This window comes from Gobio gobio, assembly GCF_949357685.1.
Source record: "Gobio gobio genome assembly, chromosome: 19".
Lineage (NCBI taxonomy): Eukaryota > Metazoa > Chordata > Actinopteri > Cypriniformes > Gobionidae > Gobio > Gobio gobio.
Window position 1 is genome coordinate 1,785,949 of NC_137112.1, and position 12,333 is coordinate 1,798,281.

At 40.1% G+C, this 12,333-nt stretch overlaps 1 protein-coding gene across 1 annotated transcript in view; it reads right to left on the bottom strand.

The window, feature by feature from the left end:
• Positions 1–12,333, bottom strand: part of tmc8 (transmembrane channel-like 8) — a 31,696-nt gene that overhangs the window by 1,129 nt on the left and 18,234 nt on the right. Inside the window, exons 12-15 of the mRNA XM_079845313.1 lie at positions 6,724–6,910; positions 6,496–6,626; positions 3,118–3,267; positions 2,936–3,014 (exon numbers count right to left, since the gene is read on the bottom strand). Of these exons, the coding sequence (XP_079701439.1) occupies positions 2,936–3,014; positions 3,118–3,267; positions 6,496–6,626; positions 6,724–6,910 (547 nt within the window). The remainder of the gene's footprint in view (positions 1–2,935; positions 3,015–3,117; positions 3,268–6,495; positions 6,627–6,723; positions 6,911–12,333) is intronic.

The following is a 12,333-nucleotide window of genomic DNA, read 5'->3' on the forward strand; positions in this document are numbered from 1 at the left end:
AGATCAGCGTAGTCAACAGGGAACGTTCTCTCAACGTTAATACAACATTCATTCAGTTATCTGCTCTTTCTCAAAACATTAGCACACAATCTGTACAACTTTTTTAAATGTTACCACTTGAGAACATTCTAAAGTAGCATGCTGTAGAGTTTGAAGAATGATACAATGAAACGTTCGCATAACCAAGAAGAAACGTTTAGAGAACATTCAAGAGTAACAGAAATGGAATATAAAGCGCCTTTAAAACATTTAAAAAACGGAATATTTTGAACATTAGAGCATATTTCGGTAACACTTTCTATGAAGTGTGTTTATAATGCATTATAAGGTGTCATTGTTACAGTGTAATTATATATGTAAGTACTGAGTAATATTAATCACCAACATATACTTACGATAGGGTTAGGGTAGGATCAGGGTTAGTTGCGTGTAATTATGCATGATTTACTGTTGTTATATAGTAAGTACATGTGTAACAAGGACACTGTGAAATAAAGTGTAACCGGGTATTCTTAATGCATTATAACTAGTGCTGGGCAATCGATTAATCGCGATTAATCACATCTAAAATAAAAGTTTTGTAAATATAATATATGTGTGTGTACTGTGTATAATTATTATGTATATATAAATACACATGCATGCAGTGTTGGGGAAAGTTACTTTGAAAAGTAATGCATTACAATATTGCGTTACTCCCTTAAAAAGTAACTAATTGAGTTACTTAGTTACTTTTTAAGAAAAGTAATGCGTTACGTTACTTTTGCGTTACTTTTTCTCACCTGGGCTGGGCTTGCTTTTTAGTTTTGTTTTTTAATTGCAAAAAAAGTCCTTTTTTGTGCTAATGTAAAGACCTTTTCATACCAAAATTGAAATAATAGGCCTCAGGCTGAGGTATAAATGTGCTGCCATTCTGGATAATGGAAGAATAGGACGCAGGAGAAAAACGTTTTACCAATAAAAACAAAAAATCTAGTAATTTTTGCTCATGGCTTAACTGAATCATCAAAGGTCAGCAGCACGACATTGGTCAATAAAGGTATATTAAATGCATAAAAATATTTGTTCTATTTAACATTTATATATTTGAGGTTTGAGTACTCTGATTTTGCATTTGACTGATTTTATTCATTTTGAGGAGTACAGAATCTTTATTGTGCGAGTTAGTCTAGAACTACAATAACCATCATGTTTACACACAACGCCTTTCCACTTATTTTTCACAACATGGGGGCAGGAGAGCTGTCAGTCAAATAAATGTGAAAAAGTAACTCAGATATTTTGTAAATTTGAAAAGTAATGCGTTACTTTACTAGTTACTTGAAAAAGTAATATTATTACGTAACTCAAGTTACTTGTAATGCGTTACCCCCAACACTGCATGCATGTATATATTTAAGAAGAAAATGTTATATTTATATATAAAATATTCAAATTTATATATAAGATTTATTTATTTATTGTATTTTATTTATTAGTTTATTTAACAGGGACAGTGTATGGCACTCAGCCACACCAGAATTAGCTACAAGCTAAATTTCATCTGTAGTCCCTGAGCAGGACGAGGTAACATACGATTAACAATCACATATAAATAGACCATAAAACATCATCACACAAATAGCCTTTCAGACAACAAAGTTTCACATTCTTAAAAGCCCACTAAAACAAAACAACAGAACAAAATAAAATGCAATATTAATAGACACAACAATACAATGTTAGGATACAACTGAAAATGAGTTTTTTTGAAGTTATGATTAATGGGTACATGATTGTATTGATTTTAATCATAATTTTTATTTTATATTTAAAACAAGTAAATGAACTGATGTCTCTAATCTCATTAGAGATGATAAATTATATAAATATATATATATAGTATACATGCAAATATTTCTTAAATATATACATGTGTATATGTGTACAGTACACACACATATACTATATTAACACAACTTTTATTTTGGATGTGATTAATCGCGATTAATCACGATTAATCGATTGCCCAGCACTAGTTATAATACATACATAATGCACTTTATAATGTGTTGTATCATCTGATAAATAATCATAACAATATTTACAATATATTATAATAATTATTTGTGGTTATAACTTTTAAGAGGACTATGCATTATAACACCAGAGGAAGTCTGTATTTATAATGCATCATAAGGGTATTCTGGATTATAATGCATGCATAAACAACCTTATAATGTGTTGCATCATCTCATGAAAAATCATAACATAATTTGCATTGTGAATGTATTGTTCCTTTGATTTTACCTTAAGGGAAATGTCTTATAATCACTTCATGATATCTTATGGCCATTTAAAAGAAGATTGAACTTTTGTTACTTTACTTAAAGCAGACATAGACCACTTATAAATATTACGAGCTCATTATAAAGCGCTTTAGATGTTTACAAGAAGACTTTATCATCTTTATGATGTAGTATGATACTGTGCAGATCGTATGTAAACAATGTCAAGATATGAGAATGGGGATATTTGGGATTTGTAATCGATTACAACTTTAGTGGATTATAAATCATCATACTCTTAATAGTTATAACCACAAATAGGTAAGTATTATTACTGCTGTTAGATGATGCAACACATTATAAGGTTGTTTATAAGGCATTATGTGTGCGTTATAATGCATTAAGAATAATATATATTAAGAATTATAAATGCAGGCTTCATCTGGTGTTATAATGCATCATACTCTTAAAAGTTATGACCACAAATACGTTTAAGTATTATAATGTATTGTAACTGTTGTTATGATTATTCCACATGTAATAAGGTTGTTTGTAAGGCATTACACATGTATTATTATAATGCATTGAGAATAGCCTTATGATGCATTATAAATACAGGCTTCATAGAAAGTGTCATCGCTAAAAGAATGAAAGTTAACGAAACTCACCATCACCAACATGTCCTTCAGTCGCTCGATGGCTTTCCGATTGGCTCGTCCGCGAGACACATACGACGTCAGAAGGACACTGTGGAAAAGGTCAGGGGTCACAAACAAACAGACGTTCATCAGTACAGGCAAACACTTTAGTCACTAAACCTTCATTATATCACCAGCCCTTCATCACTTACACCTCAGCCAGGATCAGAGCGAATGCGAAGGCCTCCGATGAGATGTAGCTGATGGTGGTCTGGGCCGGATCGGGCAGTGTGTTTATACACACACGGGTCACATTAAACACGGTGCTGTCTTTAAACGGGCCACAGCATCCCTGACCAAACCTCAGACGAGAACATGGAAACGGTTTATGAACATGTGAGGAAAGCCATGCTAATATAAAGGTCACATATTATGAGCAGTGGTCGACCGATATTTAGCATTTTCGGCCGATGTGTTGGATGAGTATATACACCGATCAGGCATAACATCATGTTCCTAATATTGTGTTGGCCACCCGGCCATCCACTGATGTAGAAGAACACGTGATCATCAGCCCAGGCCGCCTTCTTCCATTGCTCCGTGGTCCAGTTCTGATGCTCACGTGCCACTGTTGGGGCTTTGGGCGGGGTCAGGGGTCAGGGGTCAGCATGGGCACTGGTCAGCGGCTGTGCCGCCCCATACACAACAAACTGAGATGCTCTGTGTATTCTGACCCCTTTCTATCAGAACCAGCATTAACTTCTTGAGAGGTTTGAGCTCCAGTAGCTCGTCTGTTTGATCGACCACACGGGCATCAATGAGCCTCGGCCGCCCATGAGCCTGTGGCCGGTTCTCCACTGGTCCTCCATGACCCTGTGTCCGGTTCTCCACTGGTCCTCCATGACCCTGTGGCCGGTTCTCCACTGGTCCTCCATGACCCTGTGGCCGGTTCTCCACTGGTCCTCCATGACCCTGTGTCCGGTTCTCCACTGGTCCTCCATGACCCTGTGGCCGGTTCTCCACTGGTCCTCCATGACCCTGTGGCCGGTTCTCCACTGGTCCGTCATGACCCTGTGGCCGGTTCTCCACTGGTCCTCCATGACCCTGTGGCCGGTTCTCCACTGGTCCTTCATGACCCTGTGGCCGGTTCTCCACTGGTCCTCCATGACCCTGTGGCCGGTTCTCCACTGGTCCTCCATGACCCTGTGGCCGGTTCTCCACTGGTCCTTCATGACCCTGTGGCCGGTTCTCCACTGGTCCTCCATGACCCTGTGGTCGGTTCTCCACTGGTCCTCCATGACCCTGTGGCCGGTTCTCCACTGGTCCTTCATGACCCTGTGGCCGGTTCTCCACTGGTCCTCCATGACCCTGTGGCCGGTTCTCCACTGGTCCTTCATGACCCTGTGGCCGGTTCTCCACTGGTCCTCCATGACCCTGTGTCCGGTTCTCCACTGGTCCTTCATGACCCTGTGGCCGGTTCTCCACTGGTCCTCTATGACCCTGTGGCCGGTTCTCCACTGGTCCTTCATGACCCTGTGGCCGGTTCTCCACTGGTCCTCCATGACCCTGTGGCCGGTTCTCCACTGGTCCTCCATGACCCTGTGGCCGGTTCTCCACTGGTCCTTCATGACCCTGTGGCCGGTTCTCCACTGGTCCTCCATGACCCTGTGGTCGGTTCTCCACTGGTCCTCCATGACCCTGTGGCCGGTTCTCCACTGGTCCTTCATGACCCTGTGGTCGGTTCTCCACTGGTCCTCCATGACCCTGTGGCCGGTTCTCCACTGGTCCTTCATGACCCTGTGGCCGGTTCTCCACTGGTCCTTCATGACCCTGTGGTCGGTTCTCCACTGGTCCTCCATGACCCTGTGGCCGGTTCTCCACAGGTCCTCCATGACCCTGTGGCCGGTTCTCCACTGGTCCTCCATGACCCTGTGGCCGGTTCTCCACTGGTCCTCCATGACCCTGTGGCCGGTTCTCCACTGGTCCTTCATGACCCTGTGGTCGGTTCTCCACTGGTCCTCCATGACCCTGTGGCCGGTTCTCCACTGGTCCTCCATGACCCTGTGGCCGGTTCTCCACTGGTCCTCCATGACCCTGTGGCCGGTTCTCCACTGGTCCTTCATGACCCTGTGGCCGGTTCTCCACTGGTCCTCCATGACCCTGTGTCCGGTTCTCCACTGGTCCTTCATGACCCTGTGGCCGGTTCTCCACTGGTCCTCTATGACCCTGTGGCCGGTTCTCCACTGGTCCTTCATGACCCTGTGGCCGGTTCTCCACTGGTCCTCCATGACCCTGTGGCCGGTTCTCCACTGGTCCTCCATGACCCTGTGGCCGGTTCTCCACTGGTCCTTCATGACCCTGTGGCCGGTTCTCCACTGGTCCTCCATGACCCTGTGGTCGGTTCTCCACTGGTCCTCCATGACCCTGTGGCCGGTTCTCCACTGGTCCTTCATGACCCTGTGGTCGGTTCTCCACTGGTCCTCCATGACCCTGTGGCCGGTTCTCCACTGGTCCTTCATGACCCTGTGGCCGGTTCTCCACTGGTCCTTCATGACCCTGTGGTCGGTTCTCCACTGGTCCTCCATGACCCTGTGGCCGGTTCTCCACAGGTCCTCCATGACCCTGTGGCCGGTTCTCCACTGGTCCTCCATGACCCTGTGGCCGGTTCTCCACTGGTCCTCCATGACCCTGTGGCCGGTTCTCCACTGGTCCTTCATGACCCTGTGGTCGGTTCTCCACTGGTCCTCCATGACCCTGTGGCCGGTTCTCCACTGGTCCTCCATGACCCTGTGGCCGGTTCTCCACTGGTCCTCCATGACCCTGTGGTCGGTTCTCCACTGGTCCTCCACTTCTGATAGAGACTGACCACTGTAGACCGGGAACACCCCACAAGAGCTGCAGTTTTGGAGATGCTCTGACCCAGTCGTCTAGCCGTCACAATCTGGACCTTGTCAAACTCGCTCAAATCCTTACGCTTGCCCATTTTTCCTGCTTCTAACACATCAACTCTGAGGACAAAATGTTCACTTGCTGCCTAATATATCCCACCCACTAACAGAGATCATCAGTGTTATTCACTGGTCATAATGTTATGCCTGATCGGTGTATATCGGCTTTATTTATCGGCCATCAGCCATAAAAAAAACCAATATAATTTGACCACTAATTATGAATGAATAAATATTTGGTGAATAGGTGTTTTTTATTAAGTCAAGACACTACAGGCGACACTATTATGGGTACATATTAAAGTGATAGATAGATAGATAGATAGATAGATAGATAGATAGATAGATAGATAGATAGATAGATAGATAGATAGATAGACAGACAGACAGACAGACAGATAGACAGATAGATAGATAGATAGATAGATAGATAGATAGATAGATAGATAGATAGATAGATAGACAGACAGACAGACAGACAGATAGACAGATAGACAGATAGATAGATAGATAGATAGATAGATAGATAGAAATAGTCAGATAGATAGAAATAGTCAGATAGATAGATAGATAGATAGATAGATAGATAGATAGATAGATAGATAGATAGATAGATAGATAGATAGATAGATAGATAGATACCTGTTGATGTTGACCACTAATGTGACCACAGACATGGTGAGACCCAACAACAGCATGAAATGGAAGAGAACAGATGAACTGGCGGCCCGGAACATTCTCTGAGGCGGAACACAGCAGCGCATCACTGTGAACTGACAGACAGAGATTATATTACTACATATTACATCTAAATCTTAAAATACATGTTAACTGAAATTAAATACAATATATAAGAATGTGAGTCCAAACCTTCTTGAGGTAGAAGAGGAGCAGCAGCCTGACGGTGCTGATGGCGGGCAGTAGAGGGCAGTAATACACACCCACCCATGTGACCGTCTGACTGTTGACCAGGTCCAGCACGTTGAAGGAAATCTCAAACTGCTTCTTGCCTAGTATCTGCGCTAGCGATGAGGATGGAAACCTCTCCACCAAGAAGCTACATATAAAATAAAGTTTATTAACACTCAACAAAATTATAAACGCAACACTTTTTTCTTTGCCCCCATTTTTCATGAGCTAAACTCAAAGATCTAAGACTTTTTCTATGTACACAAAAGGCCTATTTATCTCAAATATTGTTCACAAATCTGTCTAAATCTGTGTTAGTGAGCACTTCTCCTTTGCCGAGATAATCCATCCACCTCACATCTATCTATCTATCTATCTATCTATCTATCTATCTATCTATCTATCTATCTATCTATCTATCTATCTATCTATCTATCTATCTATCTATCTATCTATCTATCTATCTATCTATCTATCTATCATCTATCTATCTATCTATCTATCTATCTATCTATCTATCTATCTATATCTATCTATCTATCTATCTATCTATCTATCTATCTATCTATCTATCTATCTATCTATCTATCTATCTATCTATCTATCTATCTATCTATCTATCTATCTATCTATCTATCTATCTATCTATCTATCTATCTATCTGACTATTTCTATCTATCTATCTATCTATCTATCTATCTATCTATCTATCTATCTATCTATCTATCTATCTATCTATCTATCTATCTATCTATCTATCTATCTATCTATCTATCTATCTATCTATCTATCTATCTATCTATCTATCTATCTATCTATCTATTTATTGTATTTATTTATTGTGACTTTTTATTGTGTCTAGCCTAATGCACACCTGTGCAGTAATCCTGCTGTCTAATCAGCATCTGGATACACCACACCTGTGAGGTGGATGGATTATCTCGGAAAAGGAGAAGTGCTCACTAACACAGATTTCGACAGATTTGTGAACAATATTTGAGATAGATAGGCCTTTTGTGTACATAGAAAAAGTCTTAGATCTTTGAGTTCAGCTCATGAAAAATAGGGGCAAAGACAAAAGTGTTGTGTTTATAATTTTGTTCAGTGTATACACTTATATACTAGTTCTGTAATGTAAAGTTCTGAAAAACTTTGCGTTCACTCATAAAACTTTTGCGTTCTGAGAAACTTTGCGTTTGCTCATAAAACTTTTGTGTTTGAGAAACTTTGTGTTCGCTCATAAAACTTTTGCGTTCCGAGAAACTTTGCGTTCGATCATATAACGTTTGTTTTGAGAAACTTTGCGTTCGCTCATAAAACTTTTGCGTTCTGAGAAACTTTGTGTTCGATCATAAAAATTTTGCCTTCCGAGAAACTTTGCGTTCGCTCATAAAACTTTTGTGTTCCGAGAAACTTTGCATTCGATCATAAAACTTTGGCATTCCGAGAAACTTTGCATTCGCTCATAAAACTTTTGTGTTCCGAGAAACTTTGCATTCGATCATAAAACTTTTGCGTTCCGAGAAACTTAGCATTCGCTCATAAAACTTTTGCGTTCCTAGAAACTTTGCGTTCGCTCATAAAACTTTTGCGTTCCGAGAAACTTTGCGTTCGCTCATAAAACTTTTGCGTTCCGAGAAACTTTGCATTCGCTCATAAAACTTTTGCGTTCCGAGAAACTTTGTGTTCGCTCATAAAACTTTTGTGTTCCAAAAAACGTTGTGTTCGCTCATAAAACTTTTGCGTTCCGAGAAACTTTGTGTTCGCTCATAAAACTTTTGTGTTCCAAAAAACTTTGTGTTCGCTCATAAAACTTTTGTGTTCCAAAAAACGTTGTGTTCGCTCATAAAACTTTTGCGTTCCGAGAAACTTTGCGTTCGCTCATAAAACTTTTGCGTTCCGAGAAACTTTGCGTTCGCTCATAAAACATTTGCGTTCCGAGAAACTTTGCATTCGCTCATAAAACTTTTGCGTTCCGAGAAACTTTGTGTTCGCTCATAAAACTTTTGTGTTCCAAAAAACTTTGTGTTCGCTCATAAAACTTTTGTGTTCCAAAAAACTTTGTGTTCGCTCATAAAACTTTTGCGTTCTGAGAAACTTTGTGTTCGATCATAAAACTTTTGCGTTCCGAGAAACTTTGCGTTCGCTCATAAAACTTTTGCGTTCCGAGAAACTTTGCATTCGCTCATAAAACTTTTGCGTTCCGAGAAACTTTGTGTTCGCTCATAAAACTTTTGTGTTCCAAAAAACTTTGTGTTCGCTCATAAAACTTTTGTGTTCCAAAAAACTTTGCGTTCGCTCATAAAACTTTTGCGTTCTGAGAAACTTTGTGTTCGATCATAAAACTTTTGCCTTCCGAGAAACTTTGCGTTCGCTCATAAAACTTTTGCGTTCTAAGAAACTTTGTGTTCGATCATAAAACTTTTGCGTTCCGAGAAACTTTGCGTTCACTCATAAAACTTTTGCGTTCTGAGAAATTTTGCATTCACTCATAAAACTTTTGCGTTCCGAGAAACTTTGTGTTCGCTCATAAAACTTTTGCGTTCCGAGAAACTTTGCGTTCGATCATATAACGTTTGTTTTGAGAAACTTTGCGTTCGCTCATAAAACTTTTGCGTTCCGAGAAACTTTGCGTTCGCTCATAAAACTTTAGCGTTCTGAGAAACTTTGTGTTCAATCATAAAAATTTTGCCTTCCGAGAAACTTTGCGTTCGCTCATAAAACTTTTGTGTTCCGAGAAACTTTGCATTCGATCATAAAACTTTTGCGTTCCGAGAAACTTTGCATTCGCTCATAAAACTTTTGTGTTCCGAGAAACTTTGCGTTCGCTCATAAAACTTTTGTGTTCCGAGAAACTTTGCATTCGATCATAAAACTTTTGCGTTCCGAGAAACTTAGCATTCGCTCATAAAACTTTTGCGTTCCTAGAAACTTTGCGTTCGCTCATAAAACTTTTGCGTTCCAAGAAACTTTGCGTTCGCTCATAAAACTTTTGCGTTCCGAGAAACTTTGTGTTCGATCATAAAACTTTTGCCTTCCGAGAAACTTTGCGTTCGCTCATAAAACTTTTGCGTTCTAAGAAACTTTGTGTTCGATCATAAAACTTTTGCGTTCCGAGAAACTTTGCGTTCGCTCATAAAACTTTTGCGTTCCGAGAAACTTTGCATTCGCTCATACAACTTTTGCGTTCCGAGAAACTTTGTGTTCGCTCATAAAACTTTTGTGTTCCAAAAAACTTTGTGTTCGCTCATAAAACGTTTGTGTTCCAAAAAACTTTGCGTTCGCTCATAAAACTTTTGCGTTCTGAGAAACTTTGTGTTCGATCATAAAACTTTTGCCTTCCGAGAAACTTTGCGTTCGCTCATAAAACTTTTGCGTTCTGAGAAACTTTGTGTTCGATCATAAAACTTTTGCCTTCCGAGAAACTTTGCGTTCGCTCATAAAACTTTTGCGTTCCGAGAAACTTTGCGTTCGCTCATAAAACTTTTGCGTTCCGAGAAACTTTGTGTTCGCTCATAAAACTTTTGCATTCCGAGAAACTTTGTGTTCAATCATAAAACTTTTGCCTTCCGAGAAACTTTGCGTTCGATCATAAAACTTTTGCATTCCGAGAAACTTTGCATTGACTCATAAAACTTTTGCGTTCCGAGAAACTTTGCATTCGCTCATAAAACTTTTGCATTCCGAGAAACTTTGTGTTCGCTCATAAAACTTTTGCGTTCTGAGAAACTTTGCATTCACTCATAAAACTTTTGCGTTCCGAGAAACTTTGCATTCACTCATAAAACTTTTGCATTCCGAGAAACTTTGTGTTCGCTCATAAAACTTTTGCGTTCTGAGAAACTTTGTGTTCGATCATAAAACTTTTGCGTTCTGAGAAACTTTGCATTCACTCATGAAACTTTTGCGTTCCGAGAAACTTTGCGTTCGATCATAAAACTTTTGCGTTCTGAGAAACTTTGTGTTCGATCATAAAACTTTTGCCTTCCGAGAAACTTTGCGTTCGCTCATAAAACATTTTTGCGTTCCGAGAAACTTTGCGTTCGCTCATAAAACTTTTGCGTTCCGAGAAACTTTGTGTTCGCTCATAAAACTTTTGCGTTCTGAGAAACGTTTGTGTTCGCTCATAAAACTTTTGCGTTCCGAGAAACTTTGCATTCGCTCATAAAACTTTTGCGTTCAGAGAAACTTTGCGTTCGCTCATAAAACTTTTGCGTTCCGAGAAACTTTGCGTTCGCTCATAAAACTTTTGCGTTCCGAGAAACTTTGCGTTCGCTCATAAAACATTTTTGCGTTCCGAGAAACTTTGCGTTCACTCATAAAACTTTTGCGTTCCGAGAAACTTTGCGTTCGCTCATAAAACTTTTGCGTTCCGAGAAACTTTGTGTTCGCTCATAAAACTTTTGCGTTCTGAGAAACGTTTGTGTTCGCTCATAAAACTTTTGCGTTCCGAGAAACTTTGCATTCGCTCATAAAACTTTTGCGTTCAGAGAAACTTTGCGTTCGCTCATAAAACTTTTGCGTTCCGAGAAACTTTGCGTTCGCTCATAAAACTTTTGCGTTCCGAGAAACTTTGCATTTACTCATAAAACTTTTGCGTTCCGAGAAACTTTGCGTTCGCTCATAAAACTTTTGCGTTCCGAGAAACTTTGTGTTCGCTCATAAAACTTTTGTGTTCCAAAAAACTTTGTGTTCGCTCATAAAACTTTTGTGTTCCAAAAAACTTTGCGTTCGCTCATAAAACTTTTGCGTTCTGAGAAACTTTGTGTTCGATCATAAAACTTTTGCCTTCCGAGAAACTTTGCGTTCGCTCATAAAACTTTTGCGTTCTGAGAAACTTTGTGTTCGATCATAAAACTTTTGCCTTCCGAGAAACTTTGCGTTCGCTCATAAAACTTTTGCGTTCCGAGAAACTTTGCGTTCGCTCATAAAACTTTTGCGTTCCGAGAAACTTTGCGTTCGCTCATAAAACTTTTGCGTTCCGAGAAACTTTGCGTTCACTCATAAAACTTTTGCGTTCTGAGAAACTTTGCGTTCACTCATAAAACTTTTGCGTTCCGAGAAACTTTGTGTTCGCTCATAAAACTTTTGTGTTCCGAGAAACTTTGCGTTCGCTCATAAAACTTTTGTGTTCCGAGAAACTTTGCATTCGATCATAAAACTTTTGCGTTCCGAGAAACTTAGCATTCGCTCATAAAACTTTTGCGTTCCTAGAAACTTTGCGTTCGCTCATAAAACTTTTGCGTTCCAAGAAACTTTGCGTTCGCTCATAAAACTTTTGCGTTCCGAGAAACTTTGTGTTCGATCATAAAACTTTTGCCTTCCGAGAAACTTTGCGTTCGCTCATAAAACTTTTGCGTTCTAAGAAACTTTGTGTTCGATCATAAAACTTTTGCGTTCCGAGAAACTTTTCGTTCGCTCATAAAACTTTTGCGTTCCGAGAAACTTTGCATTCGCTCATAAAACTTTTGCGTTCCGAGAAACTTTGTGTTCGCTCATAAAACTTTTGTGTTCCAAAAAACTTTGTGTTCGCTCATAAAACGTTTGTGTTCCAAAAAACTTTGCGTTCGC